The following is a 22,653-nucleotide window of genomic DNA, read 5'->3' on the forward strand; positions in this document are numbered from 1 at the left end:
TATTTCCACCATATTCTCATTTTCCACTTGTATTTATTATACTCAGAGCTGGCAGTCACTCCTATTAAGGTTGAGGGATACTTCCCATTATAAGACCCTTATAATTACTTTCAGTTACTTATAACTTTGCCAAACTTTAACTGTCAGGCTGAAATTTTCCATGCTGGGTGTCTGCCACAGGATAAATTTTTTCTGGAAAATTTCTGCCAGAACAGTTCAGCTACTTCTGACAACAAGATTAGAGGAAAATATGTTATCTTGCCCATGGTGGGTTTTTTTTTTTCTGAGACCCTTTAAATGCCTCTCTTCTTTAGAGCAGGGACTTGAAATTTGGCAGAGGGCAGATGTCCTTTGTGTGATGGATGTGTTTTTTGACATCTCTGGGAAAATCCACCCAAATTTGGCCAAGTTACAAGTATATAAATATCTCGGTTTGTATATGCCCAGTAGAGACTTGCTCAGTGACAATGGATAGGTTATTATGCTCTGTCATGCTCCAGCTTCGGATCCAGGTGTCAGAGTAGGGCTTTCTCTGTAACTGCAGCTTTGGGCCTTGTAGGCCATGGTGGGCCTGGGGCATCAGAATTGAGAGACTGAAGATTCTCTCTCCTGTGTTCTCAGTGACCATCCTGCTGAGCCCTGGCAGTGTGGATGAGGAAATTTTCTAATTCAAATGCAAAGGGGACAAGATAGATTGGGATAAAGAGTCTGGGAGTGGGACACTGGAGGCTGGTGGGGAGATGTTGGGACTGGCTGGACAAGGAAATGGGACTCAGAACCAGTAGAGCAGGGGAAAGGAGGTGATGGGAGGGAAACATTCATAGGAAAGCAGATGAGAGAGCCCAGGAGCTACTGTGGACCAGAAACGTGGGAAGGGGAAGAGTAGGCAACTGGAGATCACGGGGGAGGGGAGAGACAGATCAGTTAAGGAGCCAGGTGCGGGAGGAGACAAGGAATCAGGGCTGGGAACAGATAAGCAAGGAGACTAGGACTGGGATGAGAAAACTGAGGAGTGGATACTGGACTGGCTACGTAAAAAGAATAGGACTAGGATGAGAGTCCAGGATGGAGAAGAGACAGGACTGGGATGGATACAGGCCAAAAGAGTCTGTGCCCACAAGAGCACATTCCCCTGCAGAACCTGGAATGGAACCCAAGACTGTTGAGTCTCATCATTCCTTTGCTGTCAGCAAATATCTGTGAAATTCACTGGCAAAGTATGTGTCTTATCTTTCTCTAGTTATCTAGAGGGTGTCAACTTACTATCATTATCAGTCACTCCATTAGGTCAAGTGGCAGAAGTCTGTGTGGTAGACTTAACGTTTCCAACCCTGCTGATATTGCATGTGGGTGTCAGTGTGATGCCACATGATGGAATACATGTTTTATTAGTAACCTAGGAAATTACACATTAAATACGACATTAAATACTACATTAAAAGAATATTATTGATATTGAAAAGTCAAACACACAAAACTTAGGAGTGCCAGAATTAAGGTTGCCCTTGTAACCTTAATTCACCACCCTTTTGTGTCTGGATTATAATACAGGCTTTTAATACATGATCACATACTATTTCTAACACAGGACCCCTAACTTATTCAGTTCACAGCATGGTCTGCTCTGGGGATGAATCAGGGCTGTGTGTGTGAAGGAGTCTCTGGTCTGTAGGATTGTCGTAATAATTGGGTCTAATTGTGAGCTCAACTGTGAAAAGTGAAGGTAAGTTTATAAAAGGTCACAATAACCTATAACAACAAATGTTAAAGGGGAAAGAGTATGAAAAGTGAGACAGAAAGACTGAATTAGTCCAGAATAAAAATCTCTATAACTTGAGGACTGTGTAAAGATTATGCTTGGTAAAAGAGAAAACGTGGAACAAGAAATCAATGAACCAAAATTAGTGTGTCAGAACTAAGGCCTAATTGGTGAATGTAATAATATGGTGATTGGCTATTCCACCCCTTACTCCCTTTTTGGGTCCCTAAAGAAAGAGACTTTGGGAGAAAATATGGGTACTGGAGCAAGCTTCATCATCAAGGCTGCTAGCCCACATTCTCCTGGGACCCCGGGGGCCTTCATCATTCTGATCCTGAGGGATGTCCAAACCAGACTGGGTGAGAGGGACACAGATGACACTGCCATATTCACCAGCTCTAGCTGAATCCCAAACACCGCCTGGGATGCGAGACTTTGTTTGCTACCTGCATGTCCTTTTGCTTCCCTATCTTATTTCTTCTCTTTCCTTTCTCTCTAATAAGCGTCTAGCTTACCCAGCCAAGACTCTATATTTTGCAACACTGCTGTAAGCCTTTGTCTTGAAAGTTGCAGCTAAAAGCAATGCCCTAAACACCCCAATGCTGGTACAAGTTTGCCATGTCTCCAAGAAGCTGATAAGACTGCATGTTGGGCCTGTGCTTTTCCAGCACTGAAGCTGCAAGTGAAAGTCAACATCAGAGACAGAAGTGGCATTTTCTATCTTTGCTATTCTTTTCTTTCCTTTTGTGTGTGTGTGTATTTGCCTCGTTTTGTCTTCCGGGAAATGGGATCGGATTTTAACAAGAGCAACAGTAGCAGCTTCAGCCCATCTCAACTGAATTCTTCCCCCCGCCCACCAAAGGACAGTTATTAACACTTTTAATACCATCTAAGAGACTGTTAAACGAGGGGTTCTTTTTCTTCTAAAGACTCTCTCAAGCTAGGACAGTTATTAACACTTTTAATACCATCTAAGAGACTGTTAAACGAGGGGTTCTTTTTCTTCTAAAGACTCTCTCAAGCTAGAGAGAAAGGGAATAAGGGATGTTGTTAGAATGAAAGCCTTACTTAATACTTCAGATTTCAAATGCTTTAAATGTTTTTCCTTCTCTTCTGTATCTTTAATAAAAGGTTAAAAAGGATTTTTAATAGTGTGTTTGCCAGGGTGCTAAGCAGGCTGAGCTCTCTGTATACCAAATTGCAAACCTTGTTTTTTCACTGTTTAATGTTGGACAGAGACAGGGTTATATTAGCTCTTTTAACTCTTTGGATCCACATACTCCATTTCAATTAATACAAGTGGACCCCTGCCCCATATGTGCGAGAAACTGGAAAGTGTGTTGTGAATGAGGCAGGGATTGCAGGAAGAGAAAGAATGGTTTCATGGTTTAGACTGTTAGATGCAGCTCTGGAGAACTGGATTCTATCCCTGTCTCTGCCACAGACTTCTAGTATGATGCTAGCAAATTCACTTAACCCAAACTTTTCATAGGTGGTCACTAGTTGTATGTTCCTCATTTTCTGCGGGCCCAACTTGAGACCTCAGGTTCTGAGCTGCAAAAGTGCCGAGTCCTCACAAGTCTATGGGAGTTGTGCTTTGAACATAAAATGCTATATAATGCCAAGTATTCTGAAAACTCAGGTCTCAGTTGTCTTAAATTGGGCAACCAGACTTAACAGAAACTTTTGACCTTAATCATCTCTCTATACCTCAGTTCTCCATCTCTAAAATGGGGATAGTAGCACCTCCTCACCTTACACAGGTGTTGTGAAAATAAATTAGTTCATGTTTGCAAAGTACAGAGATACTATTGTGATGATCATAAAAAAGCACAAGAGAAAATTCATAATTCTGTCTTCAGAGCAGGGTTTGAATAGTGTGCAGTAAATAAGGCCTGGAACCACACACTGAAGAACAAGGAAAAAATAAAATATTGTTTAATGGCTCATTAAATGAGCACTGTCCATCCTGTGCAATGATTGAGGCAAGAGTTTTGGGGATAAAATACATAATGTACGTAATCATGTCATAACAGATTGTATTATAATGCTTACGCACAAGGGAAGAGTTAATTAAGATTGCCTGGGAAACTAATTCAGCATTTCCTAACTTTTCATGGTAACTTGGCTTTACTGGTGGAGGAATGCAAATATCATCAAAATGTTTTACAATGCGGTATTTCTAAAATAGATTTTCTGTAACCTAAAATATGGTGTAATGTAGTATAAAAAGTTCATCAGCACTTGTTTGGGATCATGTACACAGCTCACGTATGTTGTCGCCACTTATGATTAAAGCTACCATCTAAATCTTATCAATAGAAACTTTCTATCAGACCATAATGTTCTCTCTCTCCCTCTTTCTGTATATATAGTATGGAGGTGTTGATACTGCTCTGTACTTCAGACTGAACTGCAATTTGCACTTAATGCAAGACTAAAATCCCTGTTTCACACACTAATAATTGAATCTAATCTCCACATTTAGCATATAACTGCACAAGTTATAGTTCTAAAATATTATTCCTTGTTGAAGCCTAAACCCTGTCACATACTGGTCTACTCTACCACTTTAGTAAATCATGTACTTTTAAAAAATGTTTTCCTCCTATTTTTAATTTACCATGAAACTAACTTTGATGTCCTTCACCAGTGACTGTTTTTCATCGTGCAACAAATAAAAACGGGCATGAGCTATTAACATCAGCCTGTTGGTAGCTCGTAAAATTTAGACAGTTAATTGCTATACTAAATTGGAAATTAAACCAGAGTTACCTTAGGTGTGTTTCTTTATAACAGTAAGTAACAGCATTAATAAGTACAAATATTTTAGATACATTACTGCAACAATAGTACATATTTAATGGTTTTTCAAAACAGACACATGATACTCTCAATCATAGCAAGTAATATAGTGATATTTATTTGATAGAGAATTTCAATAAGTATAAACAATTTTCCTGGCGCTAAATATAGGGCCCTAAGCAATCTTAGACTGTGCATCCAAAATTAGAGGCCAGTTTTGAATATTATGGACCAAGTGATTTACATCAAAGAGCATCTTGTTCTTATTCCATGCCAACTACATTATGAATCAGGAGGGATGGAGTGAAATGCTAGCCTCATTGACGTCAATTGGAGTTTTGCCACTGATTTCAACTGGAGCCAGGATTTCACCCATGGGCTTTAATTTTGGTTATTGCACTCACTAGCTGAGTGACTTTGGCAAAGTCATTTAACATCTCCAAGCTTTCATTTTGTCTTCTGTAAAATAGGGGCAATGTTAAATACTTACCTCACTAAGTACTTGTGTGGAAACACTAACTGATGTCTGTAAATGTTTCATAAGTGCTAATCTTTCTTAGGGTTAGTGAAGGACAAAGGTTGGAACAGAACTTTGCATCATGGGCTCATTTTTAGAGTAACCACAACTTCCTCCTTCTCTGGAGTTCACATGTCATATGCCATTCTCAAGAGGCTTACCTCAAACAGGAGTGGACTTTCTAAAGTCCTTAAAACCAACATGCAGGGCTCCTAATAAACCAAATTTAATAACTCCTGACTTTACTTCCAAACGAACAAAAAATTCTTGAAAGGCATAAAACCGACAGCTAAAACTATTTTGAGGTTCTGAGGCCAAGCCATTCTGAAGTTATAATAAATCAAATAAGTTAGGAAAATGTTCCAAGTTCAAAAAGTGAAACCACTTCATCTGATGTACACTTATACCTCCAATGTGCCTTTGCCAATTTACATCTATCTTCCAGAAAAGTTCTACCTTGGAATAAAATTGTACCTGTGAAATTTCAGGCAGATTGATTTAAATTTTGGTTAATTTAGGGAATGGAAGAAAATTGGGCCTATAATAGGAAGCTTCTTTCAACCTTAATTATAGATAATACTATAGAAGATTTAAAACATGTTTCTATCTGCTTAAAATCCAAATGATAAAAATGCATACCGTACCTTCCCAGAAAACATTTGGGGAAAGTAGTTAGTTTTTTTTTCCTGTCTTTTATTAGGTTTCCTTGTTTGCACATCATTTTGTAGAGTTTCTCTCCCTGCTCAGAGATCATCACCCAAGTATCTTGTTCCATACCCAATTTTAAACCTGCCAAAAAAATCCAAAATGCTTTTGTATTTATAAAACATTTCGCTATCACCATTATCTTTCAAATTTTAGATATAAGTAACCAGCATAAAAAATAAATATTTAAGTGTATAAAAGCAGAGTCATAACTGGACACATGAAATTATCTTTATGAGTACTTAGATACTACTATTAATATGAACAATTAATCCCCTTAGAACTAAACAATAAAATATTCCAAAAATATCTGAGAATATATTAGAATGTTATTTATACATTTATAAATTTATCTTTTTAAAGTTCTATACAAAGACTAATTAATCCTCACACATACCCTTCACTGTAGAAAGGCAAGTTTAGTTCACCCTATACTACAAATGGAAATAGCGTTTGAATTTTTATTTACTTCACAGTTTTTACAAAAAAAATTACATGCTTTTCAGTTTGTTAATATTTTCCTCATTTTTTGTGTTTTTATTATGGGCCCATTATTACTTCTTTGGAGTAAAAGATAGCCTTATTGTTGTTCAGAACATATATTCCTTGAACTGTATGACATATTGACCATGCATGAAGCCCCCAGAAAGTATTGGAAATCATCACAGCTAACTTGCTTTCCCTATAAACAGTTCTGAACTCTGCAAAAATTGTACAATGTGGAATTTTTGATTTGTATTTTATAGAAACATCCCCAATTTATCTGGGTTTTTTCAGATTTTATCAGTTTTAAAAACTGGAAATCTTCTGTATGAGTAGTAGGTTATTTAATTTTTTTAATCTGCAAATATAAACAAAACAAAGATAATAGTGGCATTAGTTGGAAAAAAGCTGATAAAATATAGCATTTAACATTGATACAGAAATGTTTCTCACTAAACATTAACCTGATACTGATAATCTAGACAAATGGATTAACCAATACAAGTATGCTCACTCCTGAGGAAAAACAACTTAACCAGTATACTGCTCTTAGAATATATGGGTCAAATGGCATCCTGATGCATTACACTCGTATCAGTTGCCTTTATTTTTTAAAATAAAGGAGTAAATGCACAACATCATAAATCTTGTTTGAGAATATGCTCCTATTAAATTAATACAGACAGCTTGAATGTATCTTACTGCATTCCCTAGGTGTTTGCATAAAAGCCAACAAACTCTATTAAAATCCTTTTTATAAAAAATTTCCCGATACGGTTGGAGCTCCCATTACACCAGAAACATGGTGATATAAAATGGTCCTGGTCCACAGCTCAAGTTAGAAGATTAATAGCTACAATAAACCCAATACTTCAGCTATAGCATTCTTTTCCATCTTGCTCAGTAGTATTTACCTTGATTTAGCAGATTTAGGCAGAATTAGGAACCAATATAGGTTGAATTTCTCTGAATATCTTTCACATAGCTGGTTTTGATTTAGCATTTCAGCTTATTTATTTGGGAAAGATTGCCATAGCAAAAAAAAGGTGTCCTTTTTGTTTAGATAAGGAGTTGAAAGGGACCCACCTCCCAGGAGATCAACATTCTCTGTGCTCAGTTTCTTTTGATCCAAGTCTTTTTCTTAAAATCATTATCTGTACTATAAGAGTTTCTCCACTGGTCAGTTTCATGTTGGATTTCCTGGTTGTGTGTCAGTTAGTTCCTTCCACAAAGGAAAGCATCTGCTCATAACCTCCTTATCTGGGCAAAATTTCTAAGGAAGTCAATGAGAACTTTGCCTAAGTAAGGCATTTAAGAAGCAAGCCTTATTCTAAATTGATCTGTTAGACAACACACTGATAGACTGGAGTTATAGCAGTTAAATAGCACAACTTGTGATGGAAAGATAAAGCAACCAGGTCTCTTTCATTATTGGAATTAGAATTGTAACAAGTTGCTTAACTGTAAAACAGCTTGAAAAAGTTTAGCTACAGTCCATAATGTTTACATCCTACAGTTGCTAGAGGGACTATGGAAAAGCATATACTACAATTTTTCAAATTATGACTATTATGACCTTAATTAAATGAACTGGGTCTCTCCCCTTTTTGATTTTTAGAAAGTGGGCCAAACTCTATTCTCAGTTTTGTGCGTGCAAACTGAATTGCACACATATAAAACAGAAAAAATTGGTTTCATGTCTCATTAAGTAAACATAGAATTAAAGCATCTTTTTATTCATGGTGAATGGGAAATTGTTTACAGTTACTTTTAGAGTATTTGAATTCTGTAAAGATGTTTGTTTGGTTCATGAGTCATCTGGCATCCTACTTGTAATTAAGTTGATGCATCCTGCCTCATAAGAGGTGTTTATACAGATGTTTTGGAAATTGTCTGGGTGGGAGGAGATAGAGCAAGTTTATGAGTTGTCAGAAGACGAGCATTTAAGGAACTGTTTGTTAGATTCTGTGCTGGGACCCAATATGACCATTGCCCCGTCTCTCTTTATCTCTTCCCCTGCCATTCCATCCCCTTCCCCTTTCTCTTTCTATTTACTTCCTCCTTATATCGTAGTTATATGTTCAGGGGCAAAAGTATTGCTATTAACCATTAGTTGAGAGAAACTGCAGACATGACAATATGGGCCTATATTATAAAGTTCCATTCTGAAATCCAAAGTTCTGGAGTGTTCAAATCTTGCGTTTTGATTTGGCACAGTGAAGCCTGCATGGGGATCTGATCATCATCAGGCACATCTCTACTGGAAGAAACTCAATAGCAAAATTCAATAGCACCAAAATGGGTAATAAAAACTGACAGCATGTTAACATGAAACACTTTTCAAATGGCCTCACTTTTCATGAGTAAACTATAGCTGTCAGTCAGGAGGCAGAGCAAATCAAGTTGAATAGTACCCAGGTTGTCTGACCTAATTGGCTGAAACCTCTCTGACCAAGTTGTATGAAAGGCCCTAAACCAAAAACATATAGACTTCTTTCTTGTTTTATGCACCTGCGTTTCCCCTTTGTTTCCACACTCACCCTTTCAAATGTTGAGTCCTTTGAGGTTTAAGCCCTTTCACCATTATTTATTATTAGTACTTCTACATATTTATTATCAGTACTTCTATATATTAGTGCCTAGATTCTCCAGTGGAGATTGGGGTGCTTGGTGCTATATAAACCTATGGTAAGAGACAGTCCCTGCCCTGAAGATCTTACAACCCATATAAAAAAGGCAGATAAAGGATGGGAGAAAGAACGTATTATCATCATCATTATGGAGAACTGAGGCACAGAGTGATTAAGTGACTAGCTCAAGGTCACAGAGAAAATCTGTGACAGAGACATGAAATGAAACCAGATCTCTTGAGCCCTAGACCAGTGCCCCAACCACAAGGTCATGCTTCCTTTCATCATCAAGACTCCATATCTTGTTACTTGCTATGATATGTTTGCTGGAAGCTGAAGTTAGTGCTATGTAAATTGGTGCTGTGTTGTCTCTTATTGGCTTAGTTTCTTACTCTGCACCGTGTTCACCATGAGTACCTGGGATTATGGCCACTTTTGAAATCAGGTTGACATTTTGTCTAAGGTTCTTCTACCCACATTTTGCTTTTTAGGAATGATTTTGCCTAAGGTGTGGATTTTCACCTTCCTCCATTTGGGGTGTGATATGGATATAGGGGTGATGTCATACTTCATACTTTTATTTCTGGTGTAACTTTTCGTGGAGAGGGGAAATGTACATTTCCTGGTTTTATGCTTCAGAAGATAGCCTTTGCCGCAAATCAGGATCATGAAGAACTGATGTATCAAATTACACTGCCTTCCCAGTGACAATGGTGGGCCACTAAGTGAGGCTAGCTCACATTTATTAGCATTTCAGGGTTATGAGCTAGTTGTCATTTGCATTACCTGGAGGGTGGCTCATCTGCACGAAGTCTCAATACAGCCAGCTGGCTCATTTCAAAAGCATAGGTAGCTCGTCCCAGGATAGCACCAGTAAATACACATACATTAGCAGACATTATGGGGCAGATCCTTAGATGGTGTAAATTGTCATAGCTCCATTGGCCTCAATGGCACTAGCTGAAGATCTGCCCCAGGGACTGTCAAGCTTCAGACCAAGGCAGCTGTCAGATTCCCATAATTCACAGGTTCCCAAACAGTGGGGCATGCCCCTTACAGGGAGAGGAGACACATGTTGGGGGAGTGCGGCTGGGGCCTAGGTCAGCCCACACAGGGAACGGGGAGGGAGCATCACCCAGCTCCACTCCCAGCCCTGGCTGCCGGCCCTGGCTGCCAGCCCTGTGCCCGAAGCTCCGTGCCCCGTGCCCTGGTTGCTGGCCCCACGTCTGGGGCCCAGCAGAGGCTCTGCTCCTGGCCGCACCCCCATCTGTGGCCCCAATCTTGCCTCCCTTACCCCTGTCCGCAGCCCCCCCTCCAGGAACCACAGTCCCACTCCCAGCCCCGCCTCAGGGGAGAGGGGTTGCAGACCAAGCTAAGGGTGGGCGCAAGGTAAAAAGTTTGGGGACCACTGCCATAATAGCATGAGCTACCAGTACACATGGCTGGAGTCACATTCAGCAATGACGTCCTTCCTGGTTGAAATTTGGTTTGTGTGTTTCAAGTAGGTATTACACCAGTGCTTCACAGACAATTTGACCCAACATCATGAGTCTGCCCTGTCTGGAGATTGCCACTTGGCTGTACTTTTAATGAAAACACAAATGTAACATGGTCTGCCAGAAATGAAATGTAATGTAAAGTTCATTCACCTACCTTTTCTTCTCTCTCTCTCTTTTAGAATAGCTTCCAGCCATTCTTGCTTCTCTTCAGGAGTTTTTGCCATGCATACAAACCATTTGTTCTTTGCTGTGTTGTGGATTTTCCAGCCATTAACAACAATGTGGCCACTGCTATGATAGTCAGCTGGAAATACATAATGGAGAGAAATCTCTCAGAGTAGCATGAAATGAATTAAAATATGACTGTTTTTTATTAGATTCCCCATCATAATTCCTCAGCTCTTCCTGTAACAAACAGAAGAACAAGGAATTTAAAGTACTGTATCTCTAACTTTGACAATCGAAATCCACACAGATTGTAAACTATGTTGTATTTCCATATACTGTATTCCCTGCCGAAGAAGCCTTCAGTGAATTTAGTGTTTTTCAATAGTGTTAGATTGACAGCACTGGAGCCTGAATTTCTCTATATAACCACAGATGATCTATTATTTGTAGCTTTCCCACACTACACGACCAGTGTGCCTGTACCTCAGCTTTGACCTGGAGTGACCAAAGAAACTAAGTTCAGAGAAGGTAGTTCAAGTCTCCATTTCAAAGCAGACCTTGGTTCCAGCTAACAAGGAGTTATCTTAACTGGGCTTTAGCTGAATAAAGTAGAAGATATCATAAGAATTATTGGTTAACTTTAGTACAAATAGAAAGGAACAAAATAATAAAATCGGTTTGGTTTCCAGACCAGATTTGATTACCTATAACTAAGGTTGCAGGTTTGTCACAGAGGTCATGGAAAGTCACAGATTCTGTGACTTTCCATGACCTCCGTGACTTCTGCAGCGGCCAGTGCACCTGGCTCAAGGGCACCTCAGGCAGCCCCTGCACCAGTCGCATCGGACCCTGCTAGGGCACTCTCAGGCCCTCCCCCACCCACCCACCCACCCCCAGCAGCAGCAGAGTTTGGTTGTGGGAGGGGGTAGGGGCACAGGGCAGGGTGAGGTGGGCTCTGGGTGGCACTTACTTGGGGGGCTCCCTGGAAGCAGCCACATCCCCTGCTCAGCTGCTAGGCGGAGGCGTGACCAGGCAGCTCTTCATGCTGCCTCCACCCAGAGCACTAGCTTCGCAGCTCCCATTGGCTGGGAACTGTGGCCAATGGGAGCTGCAGGGGCAGTGCCCAGAGGTGGAGGCGGCCACGCCTCTGCCTAGCAGCTCAGCGAGGTGGATGTTGCTGCTTCCAGGGAGCCCCCCATGTAAGTGCTGCCCAGAGCCCACCTCACCCTGTCCTGCGCCCCAACCCCGTACCCCCTCCCACACCCAAACTCTGCTGCTGCTAGGGTGCGAGGCACAGAGCCAGGTAGGGAGCCTGCTGGCCCCGCCACACACACCCCAGCACTAGTGGGGGTTCCAGGCCGTGTGCCAATGCCCGCCCACAGCCCCAACCCTCAGGTCACCCTCCCTCACCCTACCCCCACCCCCGCAAGTTTTAGTCAGGGGTATATAGTAAAAGTCATGGACAAGTCACGGGCATGAATTTTTGTTTACTGCCTGTTACCTGTCCATGACTTTTACTAAAATATCCGTAACTAAAACGTAGCCTTACCTATAACCCATTCTTCCAAATACAGAAATGTCAGCATTAGCACATACAGTATAGTATGTTTTTGTTTTCAAATATCTTGAATTTTCAAATCTATTAACTTTACCATATTCTATCTTATGAACAAGCTTTATACATTTTGTTATTCATTAATGTTACTTCCTTTTTAGTTACATGTATTTAAATTTTTGATGTTAGCACTTTCGTCTATGACTCTTATCTGGAAATCTGCTAAACAAGGAATCTTTCACACCAAAAGTAGTGTCCTTGTCTACAATGATCATCCTTCTACTGAATTATCTGCTTTTCCTTTGGGCAGAAATATCTGCAAAACCCAAGTGACAATAAAAATCATTTTATGAAAAATATAAATTAAAACTTGAATTAACTACCACTGTGCAATAAAAAAAGATTAAGGTCAACAGTCTCTCATCACTAACTTTCTTTAAGAGGCAGGAAAATCCAAAGGCCAGCCAGAAACCATCCTAATAACTTCAGAGCTTTATACTTTGCAAATCCTTTTTCATAATTCAGCCCAGTTTTGTATAATGAGATGGGATTTTCCAAAACTGAAAGCTTTGCTGAAATGCTTGCTGAGTTTTATCATAAATCTCAGCAGACATGCTGGTATCCTTTCAATAACTCTGCATTTTAATAAGATGGAATGCAGCCAAGTATTGTATACACAGGCTGGGAAACATCAGTAACTGTCAGAATTTATTGTTCAGAGAATCAGGAAACTGATGTCTAAATATTCAGCTGAAGACCGTTCTGGTGCTCAAAAGTATATATGAGAGAGTATAAGTGTGTGAGAAGGAGAAATTTACAATAATTTTCTAACATTATATTTATTATACTATTTACAAGTTTTTCTATGGCACTTATTACTGTAGTATATGAACACCTAACAAACAAACAGTGATATATTTATCCTCACAGCAACTATGTTAGCAAGGGAAATACTGTTATCTCCACTTTAAAACATAGTGAATTGAAGCAGTTAAAGATAAAGGCCCAGATCCTCAAAGATATTTATGCACCTAACTTACATTGATTTCAGTGGGATTTAGGAGCCTAAATACGTTTGAGGATCTGGGCCTAAGTGCCTAGCCCAAAGTCACACAAGAAGTCCATTACAGAGCTTGAAAAAGAACGCAGATCTTCAGACTTCCAGATCAGTTCCATAATCACAAGATAATACTTCCATATTTTATATGATGATATTATAGTGGGAGCTGGCAGCAGCTCCTATATTTAGGTTGCCTAAAATTTTTATTACAGGAGATTGCTAAATGCTTTTTCTCAGAAGCTCTAACATCTCCATTGTTTTCATCAGGTCTTTGAAATTTGGTGTGTGGAAAGCTCTTGGGTCCAAGGAGTGAGCTCGCACCGTCCCATGTATTGCCACTCAAGTTTTGATGAGTTATAAACTCTTTAAAAAAAACATTTCCCTTCTTTTGTGTTATTCTGTCACTTGCATGCCTCAGGAAAAGTCTGGCAGCATATCAAAATAATAACTCAACATGAACATTCTAAGGCTGGGACCATGTTGTTGCCAAAGCATCAGCACACACGGCACTGGGAAAGCCTGGGAGCTGCTACAGCAACTGTAGCATGAGAGGCAAGGTAGGAAAACCAGGCCAGGCCCCTTCCGCAGCCATCCGCAGACTCAGCACTTGGTCCCAGGGATCCATCTGTTCCTCTCTGGGAACCACATGAGGTGGGAACTCTCCTATCTCAGAGGAGAGGAAAGAAAGAGAGCCTGACTTAACCAGGCTTCCTCTGATTGGCCCACAGACCCAGCACATGGCACCAGCAGCCCATCCCCTTCATTGAGACAACAACCTTCTAATGCTAACATAGGTAGCCCTGCAACTCAAATGGTAGCAGTCGGGCAGTGCCAAAGTTCTGGGGTTCAAACCCTGTTGATTATGAACAACAGGGGACGTGTTGCAGTTGCACATAATAGCATTTGTTTTTCTTCTTTTTCCCTTATTTTTTTTAAAAAACTAGGAAATTCTATAAAAATATTTTAAATCAAGGTATGTAGGTTTCAAAATCATCAAAAAGCACACAAAAACTAGTAAATGACAGATACAGAGTTACTCATGCAATGTTAATTCTGCTCTTCGTGCACATGAATTATGGGACAGTTTTTAGTTACATGATCATAATACTGTTTTTTTCCAGTCTCATTCAGTGCACGGAATGGATGCACAAGGGGAGAGAATTATGATTGTGCAGCAATAGCAAATCTGGCATTTCCTAACTTTTGAGTGCTTGACTTTACAATCTAAATAATGTTTTTTTTAACATAGTTTGTTTTGTATATAATTATAACTATACTTTTCTATATAACAATTATATATAACTGAATTTTTTTAAAGAAACAGACAACACAAACATTACCATGAAAATAATGTCTTTTCTGTTCTAATAAATACAATAAGAAAAACAACACTATGCCTCCTGATGCTTGAAACAAAATGAATAGCTTCCACAAATTGTAATGCTCAGCCAAGGCCTGGCTTCATCAAAGAAAAATAGCTTTTAGGAAACGCATTGTTAATTTCACAAGGCACATCATTTGCATTATAATATGTCATACACATAAACCCCTCTTTTCCCAACCCTTTGCTTCTGCTAACCAACGAGGGATAGAACAGCACTTTTCTATGTCTGTCAATCAACATACTCCCCTAACAACTCTCTCAATTACTCACTCCTGCAGAACCTTTGAGTACAACAATGGAGTCAATAAAGGTATATCAGTTTATACCCGCTGAGAATCTGACCCAGTGATTTAAAGAAAAAAAATGTTGTCCATTAAAGGCTTGCACACCAAAAAATTGCACATCAGAAGGTCTGGAAACACCACTCAGCCTCCATGAGACTTTACTGTTATTAATATTTATAAAAAGAGCAGTACATTTTTGTGACGCTTTACAGAAATTCAAAGGCAAGAGTCTTGCGCCACATAGCTCACAATCTAAATTAAATTAAACACTGGACAAAATGATGGCAACGGACAATTAAGGGGAAGAAAACAATATAATTCCAAATAAGAATATGCAAAACAAACGTGAATGAAGATTGAAATAATAGATCAGTACATTTAGCAATAAGACAGGGCAAACCAAAAGAAGCCGATAGCACTAGGTTAGACATCAGCTGTAGAAAGCATAATGAATTAAGTGGGTTATACAAGAGGCATTTGAATGCACCCACTGGACACAGAGAAAGGGAGATCACACACATGGGGGCAGTGTGAAAAAAGGCATGATGATGCAAGTGGGAGAGAGAGAGACAAAAGGAGCAGCAAGCTAAGAAGCAATGGTGCAGCATCGGTTGTAGGGAGGGGCTGTACATAGAGAAAAGGTGTTGGCAAGGGGACAACTGTACAGGACCTGAAAATGGAGCTGAAGCATTTTAACATCATACAGAGAATCAGTGAAGCAACATGAGGAGGGGTGACGTGGCAAAAGCAGCAGAAAGAAAGAGTATTTCAGCATTCTGTACAGGTTGATGCGGGTAGGGGGAGAGTCAAGGATGTAGGAAGCGAGGAGGTTACAGTAATCCAGGTAAGAGAACCGAAACATGAATTTAGGCCTTAGCAGCAGTGAAAAGGGGAAGCACTGGATTTTAGTAATGTTTCAGAAGGGGAAGGGACAAGATTAAATAATAATCAGGATATGAGGACAGAAAGAAAGGAAAGAGTGAAAGATAACCCCCAAGGCTTTTAAGTGACTGAGGGGATAATAGCATTTTTTGGGATGGGGGAGGGGAATGAGAGAGAGGGAAACAATATAGGAGTAAAGATGAAATGTTGATAGGCTGGAAGAAGCAGTAGGATATTCAGGACAAGACAATGAAAGGTGAGGAAGGATGTGAGCCAGAACAGAGTGGAAGAGATTAGGAATTGAGAAGTGTGATGGGGCACGTCAGCAATATATTGATGGTATGAGAGATCATGGGAGCAAATGAAGTCACCCAGGCATTAGATGTCAGGTGAAGAAAATGAAAGGATTGTAGGCAAAACTATAGGAAACACAAGAGAGAAACAGGAGGAGAAGGAACAAGAGGATTCACTAAAGACTACATTGAAGGAGTGGTCAGCAAGGTCGGAGGAGAGCCAAGAAAAGATGAGAGTCACAAAAACCAAGGATGAAAGGGTCCCAAGTAGAAGCTGGGGGTTAACAGGCCAAAGATTGTAGAAATACCAAGAATAATGGGCAAGGAGATATCACCCTTAGACTGGATGAGGAAGAGGTCATTAGTGTCTGCTGTGAAGTAAGTTTCAGTGGCACAAAAAGGGTGGAAGCCGACTGACAAAGAAAATGGAGGAGCACTGGGACTAAACAGCATGCTCAAACAGCTTGGAGATGAAGAGAAGGGGAAAGGAACAATAGTTAGAGAAGGAAGCAGGACTGAAAACCCTCCCTCTGACTTGCTATGAAGATACTTATCATACTGTAATCTTGAAAAACATGAAAACCAACCAACTACCAACTCCCTCCCTCCTTCATCTACCTGATTTCTCCTTGGCTCCACCCACCACCTGCTTCTTCCAGCCCCTCAGAGTGGTCATCATCCGCATCCCCTCCACCACCAATCTCTATTAGTTTTTCTTAAAGAAAATCAACTTCCTAAGTGAAATTCTGTATTAGTAGAGCTGGTCAGAAAATGCCAATTGTTTTTTGCAGTAAATTTAGATATATGCTCACCTGGCTAGCAGAGGTTCATCTCTGATGGGGCAGAGAGCAGTGGAGACATGCTGGCAATGATGAGACGTTAACTGGGAGTAGCTAGGACAGTTCTCCACAAGCAGAGCTGGGCAAGAAATGGCTTTCCTGTCCCACAAGACTTTTTGAGATTTTAAGTTTCCCATCCCCGCATTGGACAAAAATTCAAAATACCAAAATTTTGTGCAAAGTTATTGTCCAGAAAAAAATGAATTGGGTCAAAATGTTTTCATAATTTTTAAATATTTCATTTTTTTACCTTTTATACATTTTAACATGTTTTAATATAGTTTACCAAAAATTTCTAAAGAAGTAGTCATTTCAAATCAGAAAATGAAACCTTTCATTTAAAAAATGTTGAAAACAGATTTCAATCATTTCCAAACCTTTTTCCCAAAATTTTTTGAATAAGGAGATTTGTTCAAATGTTTTTGGTGGACAGTTTCAATTTCAACAAATAAACATTTTCTAATGAAAAAACATTTAGTTGGATAATTCTCAGTCCACTCTATCCAGAGTTCCCTCTCCTTCCTCCTACCCCTCTCACTAGTAAGCCTTCCTCCCATGGGGAAGAAGGGGCTGCTTCTTTCCCTTCCCAATTTACCCTCTCCCCCTTCTATGTGCTGCAGCGTGTGAGGCAGAAATCCCGAACTGAAAAAATAAACCTCCAAAGTATTTCATTTTTTTTAAACTGAAAGCCAAAAACATGTCATGTGTTGGTAAAAATGTTTGGCTTCCAAAAACCTGGAAAATTTTAACTGAAACCCAAACATATATACAAAATGTTTTCAGTTTTCACTTTCCAGGGTGTGTGTAGGTGTGTGTCTTTAAACAAAAAACAAGAAAATTATGACCAGCTCTATGCATTAAAATTGTAAAGGAATAAAATATCTTTTTCCCTTTTCCTCTTTTTAAACTTATTGTGTTGCAAGTATAGCATTTAAAAGCAAATAAGATAATGTTCTAAAAGACACAACTTTCAAAACTGTTTTTATTACCACATTATAGGAACAGGAATCTCTCATGTAAGCGTGCTGCATGTTATAAAGTGAAATTTAAAGCACCATTTCAGTCAAGACAATAAACATCACTTTAGCATTTCATCATGACTCTGCCACCAGTTTAAATCAGTCAACTGTAACTGATAGACTAGGGGCTTGTCTTCACTACCAGGGTAAGTCGACCTAAGTAACACTACTCCAGCTATATGAATAACATATATGAATGCTACATGAATGCTCTCTATAAATATATCAGAGGGATAAATACTGGAGAGGGAGAGGAATTATTTAAGCTCAGTACCAATGTGGACACAAGAACAAATGGATATAAACTGGCCACCAGGAAGTTTAGACTTGGAATTAGACGAAGGTTTCTAACCATCAGAGGAGTGAAGTTTTGGAATAGCCTTCCAAGGGAAGCAGTGGGGGCAAAAGATCTATCTGGCTTTAAGATTAAACTCGATAAGTTTATGGAGGAGATGGTATGATGGGATAACATGGTTTTGGTAATTAAATATTCATGGTAAATAGGCCTAATGGCCTGTGATGCGATGTTACATGGGGTGGGATCTGAGTTACCCAGGAAAGAATTTTCTGTAGTATCTGGCTGGTGAATCTTGCCCATATGTTCAGGGTTTAGCTGATCGCCATATTTGGGGTTGGGAAGGAATTTTCCTCCAGGGCAGATTGGAAGAGGCCCTGGAGGTTTTTCGCCTTCCTCTGTAGCACGGGGCACGGGTCACTTGCTGGAGGAGTCTCTGCTCCTTGAGGTCTTTAAACCACGATTTGAGGACTTCAATAGCTCAGACATAGGTGAGAGGTTTTTCGCAGGAGTGGGTGGGTGAAATTCTGTGGCCTGTGTTGTGCAGGAGGTCAGACTAGATGATCATAATGGTCCCTTCTGACCTTAGTATCTATGAATCTATAAGAGCAGCCCTAGAACAGTAACTGCCCAGCTCATAATGTTTGAAATCAGTGATGTGTCACAGAAGCACAGTTTTATTGGGACTATCTGCTCCTATAAAGTGAGATCTTTATTATTTCCTTTAAAGCTAATACTGCAAGGTGCTGAGCACTCTCCACTCCCTCAGGAATCTATGGCACTTGAGACTGCTTAACAATCCACAGGAGATGCTCAGCACATACAAGACGAGGTTCTTTATGTTATAACTGATCGCTTCAAATGTACTCACCTGTGCCATCATCTACGTTCTCCACTTCCATTACCTCTGTGTTTATTCTGCCTCGAAAAAGATACCGATGGCCATCAGTAGAGGCTTTGCTGTTTTTCAAACGTCTTGTAAGAGAAAAAGCATAAGAACATTGTCCAAACACCATACTATACATTGTTTCTGTACCATAACTACTATTATTTTTATGTATTTCAGTAGCATCTAATGGCTGCTATAAGAATCAAGGTCCAATTGTACTGGTGCTGTAGAAATCAGAATGGACCCTGTCACAAAGAACTTACATCTCTTATAGAGCTGCTATAAAATTATAGTTAACTCATAATACAGTTTAGCTTACAATAGTACAGTGAGGAAACTGGAGAAAGTTCAGTTAGGATGACACCCCTTTCCCCCTCCATACACACACACAGCATTTTCATTCTAAACCTCTTTTATCAGTCACTTCTAGTTTGCTGATTAACTACCTTTTGGGCTGAAGCCTCTCATATTTCCAGGAGAGAATCATTCTGGAATGTTTGATAAACATTGATGCATCCACTATCGAGTTATCAGAACAAGAAGATTTTTGGAACTGTTATGAAATGTTCTGATGCTCTTGGCTCTCAGATATCTCTAAGACCAATTTCTTTTCTAAACTTCCAATATGCCATGTAGGGAGCTCTGGGTGAAGAGTATGTTCCATTTTATTTCAAAAGTAAATGCCTTAAAGCACAGCATAGCTTATGACTGTGATAACCATGTGCTGAATATGCACAGTCAGTTATTTTCTTTAACTTCTTAAGCACTGATTGAGGTAGGATACTCCAAGTATATCCACCTGCATTAACTTGAATGATCCATTATGCTTACAGGGCAGTTTTCTTTCCCATATGCTTACTGAATAATCCTTATCTGAACAACAGTTTGGTTAGTACATTTTTATCAAACATAAAATAGGCATATTGACCGTGCAAATTTTTTCTTGCTTCAGTATTAAAAGGGAATGACACAAATACAAAAGGCCAGGGAACACAGCAGAGATGAGGCAGTATGAGCTATGAGTTCCAGTTAGTATACATATTGTTTTTATAGAAATTATAGCAATTAAAAAAAAAGCATTGACTTTAATGAGGCCCGGATTTCACCCTTCATTCTTTAATTTTGGTCACCTACATTTGTATAGGTGATATTTGATTTAGCAATGTTAGCCCCCCATTCAGAGAAGCACTTAAGCACATGCTTAACATTAAGCACAGTTCTGTTGACTTCAATGAGAGTGAAGAACATATAAGCATGCGCTCAAGTAGCATCCTGAACAGAGATGCTTTCCAGAATCAAAGCCATAGTGATGAAATACATATATTGGCTAGTTACAAACATTCTAAACAGGCATCTATCTTTGGGGATGGGAAAGGAAATAAGGGGGAAGAAAGGAGAAGAAAGAACCTTAAGACTTTAGTGTCATAGATCAAATGCTTTCAGCTTCTGCATGAAATGTAAGTATTTTATCCAAGATGGGCACCTTTTCCTCCAACAATAACTCATCTTAGCCATTCACCAGATGCCTGTTCCCCTCTCACAACAGACTGGAAACACATTTATGTGGCTGAGTAAAAGTTCTTAAAGGAACCTTAACTATGAATCCCCTGACTTCTTTGAAACTAAAATCTCAAGCCTCATATCACACTAACTAGGATTTAATTTGTTCTCATTGAATTATAATTTTCTCTATGTCTGATCACATGAGGGACTACAGGCAAGGCAGTGTTGCCTAGTGACTATAGCCCTGGACTGGAATTTAGGAGACCTTGGTTCTATTCCTGGATCTGCCACTGGCATGCTGGGTGACCTTAGGCAAGTCATTTCCCCTCTCTGTGCCTCAGTTTCCGCAACTGTAAAATAGGGGAAATCATACTGACCTCCTTTGTAAAGTTCTTTGAGATCTAAGGACAAGAGCTCGATATTATTATTAGTTGTTATAGTGTAACAAAATATTTATAAGTTTGTGTATCTAATTTCCATTTCAACATTTATAAATCTTCATCTTATTAACAATCCCTGTCCTTTACCCAGATTTCCTGTTTTCCTCATCAGAGTTCTGCTCTCAAACCCCACTTGCTTCCTTTCTACTTTGCTTCATTCTTTTTAAAAGGCCATTGATAAGAGATATTTAATAGCATTTTTATATCCTATATAAACTATCTTGAAATTTTATTGGAGGGCAGAATGATAAACATTTTTAACCTAAACTATGTTTTAACTGAAAATCAAAAATAAATATACCTTCTTACAGTAAATTCTGTGGAATTTCTACAACACAGTCCTCAAATATTGAATCATAAAAACAAAGAGGCAGATTCACTAGAGCTAGTGCACCAAGGTGTAAATTATACCTCCTCATACGTGCCGACTCCATGGGTGCTCTGGGGCTGGAAAAAATAGTGGGTGCTCAGCATCCACCAGCAGCCCTGCAGATCAGCTCCTTCTCCTCCTCCCCCTCCCCCCCCAGTGCCTCCCGCCTGCTGACAGCCACACTGATCAGCTTCTCTCCCTCCCCGCCTCCCTCCCAGCGCCTCCTGCCTGCCAGTGATCAACTGTTCAGCGGCGTGCAGAAGGTGCTGGGGTTGGGGGAAGGGGGGCGGAGGATGGGGTGGAGCGGGGATGGGAAGAGGTGGGGCAGGGGTGAGGTCTTGGGGGAATGGGTGGAGTGGGGGCAGGGCCTGGGGTGGAATGGGGGTTGAGCATTCCTGGGGATAAGAGGAAGCCGGCGCCCGTGCAGCTCCTTACACCTGTAAAAGCCCCAAATTAGCAGGCAATATTTGCACTACCACCCTTTTTCACCTGGGGAGAGCTGTTTTAACTCCTGCTGGGAGCTCCCTAGCAGCTCTTTTTATGGGAACCATTACAGGAGAAGGCTGAATCAGTGCATTTCCTGGCCACTCTGACAAAGTCCCTTCAAAACTGGTGCCACAAACTTTTTGATCTGAAGTGGCTCCCTATTTCTTTCTAATGCAAAGGAGTCTGTGGCTGCTCTCCAACACTGCAGCATCCTGCCTTGGCAGACCTTCCACACCCAATGCCCTCCACAAGGGTCTATTCCAGTAGAAGCCACTATAGATCCTAGAGAACATCTTTCCCCAAATCTGTAACTAATGCAGATGAAGAGATTTTCATAGCATCGGGATATAATCTTATCCTGATGCTCTGAGATAAATAAATCATAGAGCATACTGTACATGTGATCACGTGAATAAAGTATATAACTTATTTTGTACAAACATTCAGAAAATAACTAGATAGATTTTTTTTAGGAATAAGGAGTCAAATCTATTCACAGCTCTGTGTAAAAAGTATATATCTGACAGTTTTCAAACAGGAATTGTACTCCCAATCAAAACAATAGACAGTTGAAGTCTCTCACACATTTTTTAAGACTTCTCACACACCTTAAATATATATTATTTACAAATTATTCTTTAGGATGATTCTTTCATTTATATCCAGAATCCCACTGACTTTGGATATTCTTGGATGGTTATTGTTAAGAGTCTAAGTTCTGACTTTCAATAAGATTTAGGCTCTTAAATGTACGTCACTTTTGAAAGTGGTCGTGAGGATCATAAGTC

General features: G+C 39.8%; 1 protein-coding gene across 2 annotated transcripts in view; it reads right to left on the reverse strand.

Moving 5' to 3' along the window:
- PREX2 (phosphatidylinositol-3,4,5-trisphosphate dependent Rac exchange factor 2) overlaps positions 1-22,653 on the reverse strand; it is a 295,769-nt gene that overhangs the window by 168,178 nt on the left and 104,938 nt on the right. For both annotated transcript variants that reach the window (XM_075125146.1, XM_048840883.2), the window contains 3 exons: positions 19,049-19,152; positions 10,553-10,702; positions 5,726-5,870 (listed from right to left, as the gene is read on the reverse strand). In XM_075125146.1, coding sequence (XP_074981247.1) covers positions 5,726-5,870; positions 10,553-10,702; positions 19,049-19,152 — 399 coding nt within the window. The remainder of the gene's footprint in view (positions 1-5,725; positions 5,871-10,552; positions 10,703-19,048; positions 19,153-22,653) is intronic.

This window comes from Caretta caretta, chromosome 2 (assembly GCF_965140235.1).
Source record: "Caretta caretta isolate rCarCar2 chromosome 2, rCarCar1.hap1, whole genome shotgun sequence".
Taxonomy (NCBI): domain Eukaryota; kingdom Metazoa; phylum Chordata; order Testudines; family Cheloniidae; genus Caretta; species Caretta caretta.